The sequence below is a fragment of the Rhinopithecus roxellana genome, chromosome 10, assembly GCF_007565055.1.
Source record: "Rhinopithecus roxellana isolate Shanxi Qingling chromosome 10, ASM756505v1, whole genome shotgun sequence".
Classification (NCBI taxonomy): domain Eukaryota; kingdom Metazoa; phylum Chordata; class Mammalia; order Primates; family Cercopithecidae; genus Rhinopithecus; species Rhinopithecus roxellana.
In genome coordinates, this window is record NC_044558.1 from 99,373,772 (window position 1) to 99,389,078 (window position 15,307).

The 15,307-nt window shown below is 48.9% G+C and overlaps 1 protein-coding gene across 1 annotated transcript in view; it reads right to left on the reverse strand.

The window, feature by feature from the left end:
• RFX4 (regulatory factor X4) overlaps nt 1–13,825 on the reverse strand; it is a 181,036-nt gene extending 167,211 nt beyond the window's left edge. The window contains exon 1 of the mRNA XM_010381300.2: nt 13,369–13,825. Coding sequence (XP_010379602.1) covers nt 13,369–13,411 — 43 coding nt within the window. The 5' untranslated portion in view covers nt 13,412–13,825. The remainder of the gene's footprint in view (nt 1–13,368) is intronic.
• Nucleotides 13,826–15,307: the final 1,482 nt, after the last annotated feature.

Here is a 15,307-nt window from a genome sequence, read left to right on the forward strand (position 1 = left end):
AACAAAGGAAGAAGCTTCAAATAACCATATGAAATCAGAATGAAAAATATACTTCCTTTTAAGTTTTTAATTGGGATGTAGGTGGCCTGATTTAAACCAAATAGGATCAGCTTCGGAGCAACAAACCTCAGTTTGGATACTCAGTTGCCATACAGACCAATGCATGTGACTGAATCTTACTGGTTTTACCAGGTGTTCAATGGGAATGAATGATCATTCCAAGTCACAGGTTTATGAGATACGGCCTCAAAAGACTGAACACAGTGGAAGAACAAATTCTATAAAATTTTGTTTTCTTTTCCTATGTATTAGTACATTTTCATGCTGCTGATAAAGACATACCCGAGACTGGGCAATTTACAAAAGAAAGAGGTTTGATTGGACTCACATCACAGTTTCAGGTGGCTGGGAGGCCTCACAATAATGGTGGAAGGCAAGGAGGAGCAAATCACATCTTACGTAGATGGCAGCAGGCAAAGAGAGAGCTTGTGCAGAGAAACTCCCGTTTTTAAAACCATCAGATTTCATGAGACCCATTGATTATCACAAGAACAGCATGGGAAAGACCTGCTCCCATGATTCAATCATCTCCCACCAGGTCCCTCCCACAACACCTGAGAATTATGGGAGCTACAAGATGAGATTCAAACCATATCATCCTATGTGGTCTTTGTGTGTGGGGGTTGGGGAAAAAGGTCTTGGAAGCCACTAGAGGACCACAAGGTTCTCCTTGCAAGTGGTGCTCAAAGCAGCTTTTGTTTATTGAGCTTTTACGATGTGCCGAGACCTGTGCTGGTCCCTTTACATATTACTTTATTTAATCCTCACAATACTCCATGAGGTGGGTATTTGAATAGTGCCATTTTACTGAAAAGCAAACTGAGGCTCAGAGAGGTTACCTAAGTTGCTGAGTTCATATATCCAACCCATGGCAAAACCAATTCTTAGGAAGCCTGTTGGATTCCAGAGCCCGCACTGTTAATGATTCTATCCATGATTATAGGCTGTAACATGCTATGCAATGGAAGCTGCTGTTCTTTTAACAGCAAGGTTTTTATTTTGAACCTATTCTAAGTGAAATCATGTCTGTAAGTAAATAGATATGGAGCCCTTGATGATGTGTGTAAGATGTCAAATTTCCCAAAGTAACTGGCAGGTGGGAAGATACCAGCCTAGTGGTGGTGCCAGGTTGAACTTAGAAGCTCTGAGAATGATTTGAGATGAAAGGCACACATTGCATGGAGGCACCCACTCGGGGAGGAGTGCCCGTGGGCGTCCTCAGCAGCCTGCTGCTAGAGTCACATCTCAATGCCAGTGGCTCCCAGTCGCCCATTGACACCCACAACAGTGCACTCCAAAGAATGGCAGCTGTCTCCCACCAGGATGAGGGATGACTGAACCTCCTGAACTTTATGCAGTAGAGGAGGTGAATGAGAATGTACAGCTCTCAGGTCTTCCTTCTAGCTCTGGAGTTGAGGAAGCAAGGAAGCAGCCTGGCTTTGGAATCACAGTAATCCATGTTCAAATCCTGGTTTGACACTAGGGGTTTGGCCTGGACATATTGTTACCTAGGCTGTCTGAATCTCAGTTTCCCCATCTGTAAACTGGGGATAATAATACTATAGAATCAATATGCGAGTTAAATAAAGTAACATGCATAAGTATTCACACAGTGCCTGGAAAAAATTACAAGTTTGATTAATCTGCTACTCAATTTCCAAAAGGGACTCACTTGTATAAAAAAGAAACTAATAATTTTGAAAAAACTCACCAAATCAGCCTGCTGTCAATTACAGAAATGATTCTGATGGAGCCTCTTCCTTGCCTCGCATCCTCCCTTCGGGTTCCCCTCCCTCTCTTTGTCCCTTCCTTCTCAAAATGCTCAGTTTATCATCAGCTATCGATACACAATTCCATTTCTTTTTTAAAAATCCCTCTCAATGCCAAGAAAAACTTTTAACAGAACATGGGATCCGTGGGGCATCCTTGTGTAGGTCCCTCATGGACTGCTCAGCTCGGCAGGCTTTCCAAGCGGCGCTCAAGGCTCAGCCCGCATCGGTGCGACGCTGCCCAGTACATGTGGGGCGAGGTCTGGAAGGACCGCACTCTCACTCCCAGCGCCTCCTCAGCTGTGCCTTGTGAGGTAGCCGAGGCAAGAATGCCCCGCAGCCTGGGCACCCAGAGGAAACCCCACGTAGCAGAGAAATAATTTATTCTTGTCATCACACCAAAGTTTTCAAACTTTAAAACGCAGCCTTGATTAGAAGAAAAGCTCTGTTTTTTCTAAAAGCCTGGCATTTCTGAAAAGGTCCCCTACCCAAACCACAGAAACCTCAAAAACTCTGCCCACTGAGCTGAAAATAAAAGTTCACGGAGACCAAAGCCTTTCTCACAACAACGGCTCGACGCTTTAGAAATCTTCTCTCCAATGCTTAAAAGTTTTAATGTTTTAACTGAGGGGCTCAAGCCCTCTGGAATCTTTCTTCCTTGTAAACTCCCAGAACTTTCTAAACCAGACTTATTTTCTCTGATGTCCAATAATGCTTGGTGGAGAAATTATTTTGCTTTTGAAAAAGGAGTCACTGAGTAAAAGAAATGAAAGTAAAAGAAATTTTAGCCCGGTTAGTAGCCATTTAAGGATGAAACAAAATTTGTTGATTTGCTTTTTGGGGAGGCAAATAACTTTATAAAGACACCCCACTTCTTCCCTCACCCTAGACTTACTATCATCAGCAGTGGAAGTGAACACCAGGAAGAAAACTTGGCAAAATGTTTAGAATAATCCATCAGTTCCACCATGGGTTTGAGTTTACGCCATGGACCCAATTCTGGAACTTTATAAAATCCTAATAACTTCAATAGAAACTTGACTTATTCATGAGCATTTAGATTCAGTATACAAATTATAAATAAGTTCTATGTATGGACACCCCAAATTTGGACTAATCACATTCAGAAAAAGATAACACAGAACGCAAAAAAGTCTCTCATGCTCACTTTTAAAAATTATAAATTCTATAATCACAACATTCCAAGAAACACCTCCTTCTTCAAAAGTGTAATGTAACTTGCGATGATTTGATGGCCAAGATTCAGAACAAAGGCACTGACATCACTTTATTCACAAAATGCATTTGTGTCTCAAAAATTAGATGCTGGCTTGGAGGTGTAATTGTCAACCACTAATCACTCATTAGATTATCCAAATGTCCATTCAAAATCTAGTTCAAAGACTAGTTTGCTTGCATTGACTGATGCTGTATTTTCTCCAACATGATGGATTCAGGACATCAGTGCTTATGAAGTGGTAAATTTCCATTCGGATTAAATAAATATCTGCTGCATTCAGCAGTCTCACTTAGGTTGTGTCTAACCACTGGTCTTTAGCACAATTACTGGGAAGCTGGAAAACACACAGGACACAAAGTGCTAACTAACCTTCACCGGGTGGCAGCCTTTTCAAAGGCTTTCTCATTGTTCTTTTAAATTAAAACAAAGCAACTACAAAAACACAAATCAAACGTGTCCATGTTCACCTCTCTACTGATAATTATTGATTGCTCGGAGGCAGAATGATGTTTTTATATTTTATGGAAGAATAACCAACCAGAAAAGTGGAAACTGTACACGTCTTTTGAAGTATTCCTGCCTTGAGGGTGGGATATGACACACATAAACCCCGTAACCTCCCGGCACAGGTCAATCCAGCCCTAGTTGCCTCAATTTGGACTCAATTCAACTGAAAATAATATGGCTGCATTTCATTCTTTTCTGCTTTTTATGATCTCTTTCCCTCTCGTAAACATTTCAAGAACTCAAAAACTGCAATGTTAGTAAACATCAAATTATAAAGACAAAAACAGAACAAATGGAAGTTTTATCCTCACATTAAAAAATATATATATAAATGCAAGAAAGGCAAAAGAACCAAACTCTCTCTGCATCCTGCTAAAACGAGTTCCAGAGTATGGCTCACTTGAAACTGAGTTTTACACTTTCTGAAAACCAAGTGTGAAAATGGTTCAATCCTTAAAACAGTGATGCCTACAAACATAAGAGGGTTGGGTGGTTGAGGGGGCCATGGTCGGGGGAAGGCAAGAGGAAGAGGTATGAAAAATGTGGGCCATCACATTCCAGAACTGGAAGGGCATCAGGAGTTGTGGAGGGGCCTCTATCAGGATTGTGCAACACATGTCACCTCTGAGTACACCATAGATCTCTCTTCCAGGATTTAAATTCAAGCCCACAGGTGTTGCCTCGACAGAGACTCATTTTCCACTTCCTTTAACAGACTGGAAAACACAAGGATGAAATAATGGCAAACAGGGGCACATAAAATGCCTTCTTCGTGGGGAAGGTGGAAAAATAAAAATAAAATTAGTCTTTTGGTCTAAACCCTTCAGAAAAAAAAGACTTATCTCAACATTAAAACTGGGTTTGTATCTACACAATACAAGCACATCTAGGTATTCTAAAACAGTCTACATTTTTTTTTTTTTTGGTATTCTTATCCCCTTTCCCAACTAGGCACCTAGAATAAAGTATAGGAAGACCAGATAATTATTGTTAATAATAATAATAATATCTGCCATTTACTGAGCAACTTTTAGGATTCAGGCATTAAATCAAACACTCAACATGTACAATCTTACTGAATTTTCATAACCATCCTAGAAGGTAGTGAGTAGACATTTTCACAAAGAAGGAAACTGAGGCTTAGAGAAGTAAGATAATTTGCTCTGGATCACACAGCAAGAATATAACTGATACAGGATTTGAAGCTTGTCTGATGGCAAAGCTCATACTTTTTTCACTAAGTCACACTATATACCCCTGAAGCCATATTTTAACACATATCTGTGAATGACTTCTAGATGCAATATATTAAGTTACCTAAAGGCTCCATATATTACCATATTACTTAATTGTTTTTGCCACATTCTATTATTCTTCCTGTTGCATGAATGAAGCCTTGACTTTCTCAGAGACAAAGCAAATATTAGCCAAAGTCTGAGTGAATCCCAAAAAAGATGAAAGCACATTTCACATGTGTAGTAAAGGTATGAATGATTTACTTATGTCCCTATTTTTGTCAACAACAATTATAAATTTTGCCTTTACAGTTCAAAAGATTATTTTAGCTGGACATGGTGGCTCACGCCTGTAATCCCAGCACTTTGGGAAGCTGAGGCAGGTGGATCACAAGGTCAGGAGTTCGAGACCAGCCTGGCCAACATAGTGAAACCCCGTGTCTACTAAAAATACAAAAAATTGGCCAGCGCGGTGGCGGGCACCTGTAATCTCAGCTACTCAGGAGGCTGAGGCAGGAGAATTGCTTGAACCTGGGAGGCAGAGGTTACAGTGAGCCGAGATTGAGCCATTGCACTCCAGCCTGGGTGACTGTGCAAGACTCTGTCAAAAAAAAAAAAAAAAAAAAAAAAAGACGATTTTAACATTTTTATATAGGGAGAAAATAGCAAGTCTTTTGCTAAAATGCTATGTGTGCTATTGGGCATTCCTCCCACTGCCACCCTCTCCCTAATGAAAAAAAAAAAAAAAAAAAAAAAGAAAGAGATAGTCAATACAGCTTCATGACTAAGAGTGTGGATCTAAGAGCCAGCCAGGCTGGGCTGTGGGCCTCCACTTGAATCTTGGTTCTGCCACTTACCCATCTCTTGGATAGGCTTTCTTTTTTTCTTTTTTTTGGTTCTTTTCCTTCCTTTCTTTTTTTTTTCTTTTTTTTTTTTTGAGACAGAGGCTCACTTTCACCCAGGCTGAAGTGCAGTGGTGTAATCAGAGCTCACTACAGCCTTAAACTCCTGGGCTTAAGTGATCCTCCCATCTCAGCCTCCTGAGTAGCTGGGACTATAGGCATGCACCACCATGCCCGTCTAATTTTTGAAATTTCTTGTAGAGATAGAGTGTCACTGTGTTGCCCAGCCTGGTCTCCAACTCTTGCCCTCAAGTGATCCTCCTGCCTCACCTCCCAAAGTGCAGGGATGATAGGCATAAACCACAGCGCCTGGCCATTGGATATCCTTTCTCTGTCACAGTGTTTTTAAAACATTTGCTTTTTAAAATACAAATGGAAAGCTAGGTCTCCTACTTGCATTCTGCCTCAGGAAAGTTAGGAACACACAATAAGAGTGATCGAGCTTCCCAAGCAATTGAGGTATAGCTTGCCAGCCCAGCTTCCTGGGGCTCAGAAACTTATTGAACATGTCAGCTTCTAGTTTCAATTTTTCCTTTAACTTGTTGGTTTTTCTATTTAAACTGTAATAGTCTATAATAACAGTTTCTTCTTAATAATAACAGTTTCTTCTTAATGGGATTGTGAGCATTACACAGATAATGTACTTAAAATGCTTAGCAAAGTGAAGACATAGTAAGTATCGAACGTATGTTAACTATTACCACTTTCATATTTCATGTTCACTACAGCTCTATCAGCTGGTTTTATCAATCCCATAAGAAAATTGAAGCTCAGCAACATTAAGCTTCCAGACCAAATGCTCGCAGCTTTATGTGGCAGAGCCACCCTATGAAGGCAGCAACCCCATCACCATGCTCTGTCTTTATTACTCCAGATAGGTTTTTTCCCCCCTTCATATTGCTAACCACTTACTGAAATTATCTATTTTTGTGTTTACTTATTTGTGGGTCTGGAACTTATGCTCTAGAGAAGCAAAGATGACATTTTTGTTAAGCCCAGTATCTAGCAGAATGCTGGGCACATAGGAGACACATAGTCTTCTTGGATGAATGAATGAACACATGAATGAAGAAAGCCAAGATTTGTCTGTGACCCAAATCTCTACTCAACTGCTGTGATACACTGCCTCCCATTGCTGCCACCATTTAAAATCCTCCTCAAAGGCAGAGTCACAGGATTCCTTCAGAGGGGTTTTCTCTTAAGCCCAGGGAAGACAACATTCTGATTCTCCACTCTCATCCACCTGTTTCCCTTCTCACCAAGTGGGATTCAAATCCACCTAAAGCCAGTATCATAACTAAACCCTGATCTATCATGACAGCAGTGTCTAGGTGATATGGCCTGGGTGGGGAGAAGGCATGAGTGTTCCCTAGTCTGCTCTCCAATCTAGCTCTGCCATGTACTGGTTGTGACCTCAGGCAGGTTTCAGACCCTCCTTCATCCTAAAAAGAGACTATGCAGAGTTGTGATAGGGCTTCATTGGCTAATGTGTGAAAAAGTGCCGTTACAGAGCTGATACATGGTAGGTACTCAGCAAGAGAGAGCATTCTTTCCTCTAGGCTCCAAAATGACTCAACTTTTATGTTGCTTGTAGTGCTCACCACTCTCAGTGTCTCCATACCTTCTCTTACTAAATGCATTCTAATGTCCTTGACAGTAGGGACTGTGACCTTGTTCATCTTCAGGGTCTGCCACCCAGCAGGTAGTCAGGAAGTGAGATTGAATAAAACCCAAAGTAACCTCTTTGTTTTCTTCTTTTTTTAAAATTTCACTTTTACCTGATACCTCCAAATAAAGTCTTCAAGTTCATTCTCTCTCCCCTAAACCTTAATAAAATTGCAAATATCTAAAATAGAGTGGAAGAGGTAAAAACAACATTGGGGGTTTCTCCCACCGTCTCCATCCTGCAGAGCCTTAGGGTCATCAGAGGAGCAGCTGAAGAGTTTCCCAAGTGACCTGCAGAACATAGGGTGGGCTCTCAGGGACCTGTGGAGTAGAGACCTGAGTGTCTGGCATCCCAGCTTGTGATGTCACCATTTTATATCTTCTCAGCCTTTTTGGAAAAGACGCTGAGGCAAACAGACCAACTTGGCTTAAAAATCAGTCTTAAAATGTTGGAAATGAAAGAAAAACCCTATGTTTCACAGTAATGCCACGCTCATGGAGTGCCTGGGAGGCTCAATGTCAGTAAAACTACTTTATAAACAATGTACCCAGAAGATTTCACATAGATGTGAGAAGACAAACACAGACACAGGCATATAATTGAGAGGTAGAATTTCATTAGGTTGATGCAAAAGTAATTGCGGGTTTTACCACTGTGGCACAACATTTTGCCACAAAGGCAAAACCCGCAATTACTTTTGCACCAACCCAATAGACCATATCAATTTTTACATCCAATCCATTCTTTTGCAAATGAGGCAATGGAATCTCAGGGAAAGAAGAAGGGCTCCTTTGCCCAGATTGTCATCAGGAGGGGTGCCTAGGCGTGAGAAGAGACGTCTTCCCAAAAGCTTGAGCAGTGGAGGGTAGAGTGATTTTCCTTTGATGGCTGCATTTTAGCACATTGACCAATGTGCATTCCTGTCTAACATATGTGAGGGTCTGTGATGCTGGCTTCATCATCTAGAAGCATTTCAGTGTTCCCTAAATTGGCATTGGATACAGCCCCATAAAGTCTAGTGTCTTTTAGTAAATCCTTTGGGGATGGAGGGAGTTGGCCAAACAATTAAGAAATGCACTGCAGGTGGGCAATGAGAAAGGACATCTGGGCCTTTTAAAAGAGTTGTTCATGGTTCTTGACTCTTAAAATCCTAAATGACTTACAAAAAATAGTGTATTATTAGTTCGAGGAGAAATTAACTAATTGTGCAGTGAGTCATAGTTCAGATAGTGGTAACCAGCCCATATATTGCTTCCTGGATTCTACAGTAAAGTCAAAGGAATAGAGGGAAATGTCTACCTTGTCAGAGAATCCCGGCCTGTGAGCTGTCTAACCCTTCATTTCACAGGCAATTAAAAATAATCTTGGAAAGGCTAGAAGATTAACCTAAAGTCACATTACAAGTGGCTGAGTTGGAATCACGACCCAGCGCCTTTCTTACTGTAAAAAGGCGGGGGGGGGGGGGGGATCAGAATCTCCTCTTTACCCATTCCCACTCCCAAGATTTCTGGCCAGACACTCCCTTCTCTTCTCGTTCTGTTCCTGCCTTATTCTAACCCATCACCCTTTCAGATCGGGTTTGAGATAGGGGGTGAGAAACTCACCCTGGGCGACCCACGGGTCGTGGGGAAGAAAAGCCAGAACCTTTCACGTTGGTGAGCCTGTGGCTCTTAGGGAGGCGGGCGCACTGCCCAGCTGGCGCCTAACCTCGGGACGGGTGAGGGGGGAGGCTGGAAGAGAATCCGGAGAGGAAGGGAGGGAGCAAGGGCTCCAAGGCGGGCTGAGAAAAGGTATAGCTGCTGGAGAGAAATTAGACCTCGGCGCCTCTGGGAAGCAGGATGGTCCAGCACTCACACAGCGGCGGGGAGGGCCCGTGCAAACTCCTCTCTCTTCCTCGCACTGGGCCCTTTGTTGTCAGCCTCTGCCTCTGGCTCCCGCTCCTGCCCTCCGGTCCCCCGGCCCCCCTGAAGTCACCCCAACTGCACTCATAATATTTTGCTTTGCGCCAGGTCTGTTTTCTACCACCAACTTCCAGCAGTCTCCATGGTGACGCGCTGGGGAGGAGGGCGGGCGCGGCTTTGGAAATCCCAGGCCCGAGGCGCTGGGCGGCCCCTGCAAACTTTGCCGAATCTCTGGGACCTGCAGGCCGGGTAGGAAAGCGCGCTGTCCCAGGCTGCAGCACGGAGTCGCGTGCTGAATCCGGGACTCCAAAGACCCAGCCTGCATGCAGCGTCTGCGCCATCAAGGGTTGCAGCCTCGGGGACCCGGAACCCTGGTACCGTGCGGCTCTCACTTGACCCTGCTGCCAAATCCAGACGCCGGCGCTTAGCAGGTGGCAGAATTGGGGGCGCACATGCCCCATTCGCCCGCGCGCGCGCACACATACACGCACACACGCACACGCCTGGGGAGGGCGAGACTGTCTGGTTTGGGCGTGGGAGCAAGACTCGGACCTCCGGCTCCTTGCTCTCCCAAGCCCGCAGACAGTGGCTCCTTCCCCGGGGCTGTGCCTGGGCAAGAATGGAGGAGACTCAGGCTCTGTTCTCTCCAGGACGCACTTTGCCTCGTGGGCACAGCACCAAGGCCATTGGATGTCCCTACACCGGGCCCACAAAGGCATACAATTAATTTGGTGGTAGAATTTTAGACAGAATTTGTGCTGAGCTGGGGGCCTGTAGACTAGCGTGCCCTCCTACCGATGCGACCCGGGGAACTCAAATCCGGCTCCAGGAGTACTTTGGCCGCCTCAGCTCTGGGTTCTGGAGATGGGAGCAGAAAGTGGATGGAGGCAGAAGTTTCCAGCTCCAGCTTGGCAATGGCCCTCTCTAACGCGCCATCCCGTTTTAAAAGAAATGATCCTTCTGTTGCGTAGGCGACCGAGCCGGCCCGGCCCACTTTGCACAAGTTCTCGGTGGCCTAAAATTCTACCCACTTTCCCCCATCGTTCTGGAATTTCCGGATAACTTGAGTAACTGAGCAACGATCTCCCGGGCAGAGACGCCCAGATTGGACCCGGCGGCCACAAACACACAGCTGCCGGTGGCCCGCGTGGGGAGGGCAGGCCACGCGGGGCTCAGCACCCACTTCTGCGCGGCATGGGGCTGTAGCGTGGGCCGAGCCGAACGCGCGCCTGCGCTTACTGCAAACCACGCACCGGCCAGAAGGTGCTTCGACTGCCCCTGCGCGCGCCTGTCGCCTTTGCCTCCTGCTGGAGCACCGCAGCGCGCGGCAGGCTGGGGCTTTGCCTTGTCGGGCTCGGCCGCGAGAGAGCCTAGGGCCCAGGAGGCGCGCGCCGGCTGCCCAGCTTCCCCCGACGGGGCCATTGTCTTAGCTCCACACTTGTCGAGTATTTTGGGGAAACCCGAGGAATATATTACTGGCTCGGTGTGCGGAACAAAGGGGCGCGTTTCCGCAGGTCATGCTGAAGTGGCCCCAAAGCAGGCCACTAGAGCTCTGGCCCCTGCAAAACTGTTCTCCCGGGCCCGAGGCACTTCGCGGGGATTTTCCTTTTAAGAGCAAGGGACAGTGGCCCGGCTCGCCGGCCTTTCTTATCCTGGACGTTTCCTACTTCGCCCCAGCACTTGCTGTGAGTCGGTTGTTCCAGTCCTTTCGGAATGAAATAATAACAGCAATATCCTGGTTCTGATCGCGCGCGATCTTATACAAAAGGAGCAGAATCGAACTGCTCCGTGGAGCGCCCGTCTCTGCAAGCCAAGGAGAAAGGACCTTTACATAACAAGGGAAACTCAGAAGAAAAGCTAATTGGATTAAATTCTCTGGAAGGGAGGTGAGGGAAGGCTTCTGGACTGGACCGCGCCGAGCAGCACTTCCCTTGTGGTCGTCGGTTTTGCAAGTCCGAGTGAAATGTCACCTGGTGCGCCTCTTGTCATTTCTTCACACTGTCGTGTACCAAAACTTTTGATTTTGCGTTCAGGGTGGTGACCTAGGGATGTCTCGGATATACAAAAGGGGGAGAGGTGGATGGGGAAAGGATTTCTGTTTCAGAACCTCTTTGGAGGGTTTGCAGTTGAGGTGAAGAGGCCCCGGTGCTCCCACGACCACCAGTTGCATCCAGAACAGAAAACACTACGTATCCACAGCCCCACAGTCCTCCCCAGAAGTACCGAGGGGCCCTGGTCAGGTGGAGGAGGCAGCTAAAAACCCCAGCTGGGCCACTCTGCAGGTTTGCGATGTAGGCAGACCGTATGTCCCTGCGTGGGGCGCTCAAAAATACTTGGCCACAAACTCTGCAGACATGAGTTTAATTTTGTTAAGGATATGCATTTTTAATGTTAGGGTTCTCAGGAGGTGGTGAAGGCGCAGCGCTTGAGATGAAAAAATGGTGGAAAAGGCGCTTTTCCTTCTCTGGGCTCCCGCTTTACCGCCAGCAGAGACCTCAGCGGGGCCCGCCGTGTCCGGAGGCGCACGCGGGCAGGCAACGCTTCTCCTTGCCTTCGTTTGTCATCCGGTATAGGAAGGAGAACTTCGGGGCTTAGCCTTTCCCCACTCCCTGGGGGCTCACACCCACCCAGAGGAGGGCAATTAGGGAGGGCCTTGACTCTAGGAATCAGAGATCGATAACTACCCTAAAACACCGAATATCCCCCCTGGCAAGAGCAGCCCGGTGTCCAGGCCACCAGGGCTGCAGCGGAAACCTGGAGAGGCCTTAAATATTTCTGCAGGGACTGAGGAAAGACCTTCTGGGGCAATGCCCCATGACCCCAGCCCCCACCCCACTTCCATATCCAGCCTGCCTAGGGGTGGAGTTGGGGAGACATTCGTGCGGCATTTGTTTATTTGCTCAAGGAAGGGACGTGCATGCTTAGGGGACGGCCGGGGCTGGAAGGCACTTGTTGCTCCGCGCTGCAATGCCCAGCAGCGTATGCGTGCAGGCATTCTCTCAAACCTCGCCACGGCCCAGGCTGCGTCCGCTGCCCTATTTCTGCTTCTCCCTGACCTCATCACCCCAAGAAACCCTGAGGCTGCAGCGGGGCCAAAATGAGAATAGCCTGGTTGCAAGAATGAGCCTGGGGGAGGGGGTCAACCGTAAGAGAACTTCCACCTGCATGGGACTTAGGGAGCGTAACAGATCTAGAAGTGTGACGGCTCTTCAAAGGTGCTAGGAGTGGGAGGTGGCGAAAACTACTGGAGGAAGAACCGAGATACCGGGCATTTTCGTTGTGAAAGATTCCTTGGCATCCCTTTTTCGTTGTTAAGGACCGCTGCGCCCCCAAAACCCGACGCCCAGCAACTCTTGAACTGCAGAGCAGTTTGCAGACCCCAACGCCGAGTTTAGCGAGCTATTCTGCATCCTGCTCTCCCTCCAGCAAGGTCACAACCCCCGAGTGGAGCCCGGCGTTGGGTGCCCCTTCCTGGCAGAAAAGCTAAAAGCCCGCCCCCACAGCCCAGGACTCCCACCTCCCGTTTCTGTGGATTCCCCAGGACCACCGGGTTCGCCGCCACCACTCCCTCCAGCTGCGCGTCTCTACCAGCCGGAGCCTCGGTCCCCACCTCCCAGGCGCAGTGCGAAGCAGTCATCCTCCCCTGCCTCGGAGCGTTCCGCTTGGCTTCCCGGCCCTGGCCACCAGAACCCGAGCGCACCGCTATTCCGAGGCCCCCATACCGCAGGAGGACTGGGCCCGGGAGGGGGCGGTCGGCTGGCAAAGTTTCTGCAAGTGGCACCTCGAGCTCGCCGCGAGCCAGCGCATCTTTACGTAACTTTGTGTCCAGGGCAAGCGAAAGCGCGCTCCTTCGCGCGCGCGCACAAACACACACACGTACACAATCACACGCTTATACACATACTTCCACGCATCCACTTACACACATCGCCTCCAACTGAAAACTTCTGCAAGCTCTCCGTTATTCCTTGGGGTTCCACTGTCAAGTTGACCCGTCTGAACTTTTCCCAACTTCTTTCTAAAGTTCCCCCTCTCCCTTCTCCTTCCCTCCCAATGTATCCCCCCAACCCCCCACCAGTAGCACTAACCTGTGGAATCCATGTCGGGTTCCTCCAGTAACCCACAATGCATGCTCTTCCCATGGACAGCACAGGCGCCCCCCAAAAGTCCTTATGTTTGGGGATCCCCTGTGCTAGAGATGCCCAGGGAGGAAGGGAGTGAGGGAAGGAGAAGGGGAGAGAGAGAGACGCAGAGAGTGAGGGTGCACAAGGATAAAGAAGGAAAGGAAAAGAAAAGAAAAAGAAGAGGAAAGAAAAGAGAAAGAAGAAAAGAGGAGAGAGAGGGAGAGAAGGGAGCGAGCTCGGTGAAGGGGGAGAGAGAAAAAGCGAGCGAGCGAGGGGACACTCAGTAATCCAGCCGGGCAAAGCCAAACCCGTCAAAATGTTTGCGGATGTTTCATGGGAAAAAGCATCATTTTATAGGAGCCCCGATGGGAGCAATGTCATTGATAGGCCAGCCGGCCTGATGAATGGCCGCTCGTCAGATGGGGCCGTGGCGAGGCGCACTGTGAAGCCCATTGTGGGCCTGTTTTGAATAAGAAAAGCCGCCTCCGAAAAGGGGGGCTCAGAGCGACGCAATCCCAGCCCTCCGACTTCCCCCTTCTATTATAGCATTAGCAACGTTTTTCTTATTTAAAGTTCCAGAGGCCTTCTCCAGCCTTCGCCCGGCACTCATTATAGGCGAAATCAAAATTGGCTTAGATGTGGCCCCCTCCCCCTCCCGGCCCTTCCCCGCCATCGGGCCCCGCGTTGCGCAGGCAGGCGGGGAAGGGGGCGAGGGGGGGAGCCGCGGGAAACTCCTGGAGCCTGGGGAGTCGCCTGCTCTACCACGAGTGGGGCCCCACTCCCTTCCTTCTCTTGCGCCCCCACCCCCCATTTTGGTCCTGGGTTAGATTTCTGGTGGTGGCCCTGGGAATGCGGGAGGGGGTATGTCTTGACCCCTTACACGCGGATCCACAGACACGCGTGGGGGAGTGAAGCGAGCTTGAGGGGGAAAGGGCAGGGAAGGGGAACCGAAACCCTAAGATCCCATCCCCCAATCTGAGCGTGAGAAGGCCGCTAGGCGGGGAGGAGGTGAGTGGCTGGTTCGCCACCTCCAGAACTTTCTGTCTTCCTCTGGGCCTGGGTCCTTCATCCTGTTTCTCTCCTTCCATCTCGCTCTCTCCGCCTGTCTCCCGTTGTCTGTCTCTAGCTCTCTGTCCCTCTCGTCCTCTGTGTCTGTCTCTGTCCCTCTATTTCTCCTTCCTTGGCTGCAAGTGTCTCTGTCCAGACCCTGCCTCCACTTCTCTTTGTCTCCCCCTAGGACTCTGCCCCCTCTGTCTCTATCCCCCTCGGTCTCTCTGTACCGTCCTCCCCCTCCCCCGCGCCTCTTCCCGTAACTCTGTCAGTCTGTCTGTCTCCGTTCCTCCGCCCTCCCCCTGCCCTCGCTACCCCACTGCCGTCCCTCAGTCGGCCTCGAAGTTTGTGAGAGGCCCCGGCGTCCAAGTGGGGACGCGGTTTTCCCAGGGACCCCCTCCTCGGCGGAGTTGAAAGTGCAGAAAGAGGGGGGCGAGGGCTGGGGGGGGTGCTGGAAGTGGAAGTCAGGGGGAGCAAGCTGCGTCTCCTGCGGGCCCCGATAAAGTGGCCGTTCGCGGGCCGGCCGCGCTGTGATTAGAATATGAATGGGGCCCGGCGGGCGGAAGAGAAAGGCGGATTACCCCGGGTGCTTTGACCATGGACAGAGGCAGCGCCGCCGGCCGCGGCGGGGGCGGGGAAGTGCCGAGTCCCTAACGTCGTGCGGGGGGGTGGGGGTCTCTAACCCACGGCCCCTGGCTGCGCCCTGCTTCCAGCCATCCTTCGGAAAGACGTCCCCTGCCCCCCGGTCCGTCCCCCTCCCCACAATCAGAGCTGAGTGAGACAATGTACGGGGGCTGGGGGGCCCGAGGGGCCAGCACGTGCCGAGTTAAGGTCACGGTGCGGGAAGAAGGGG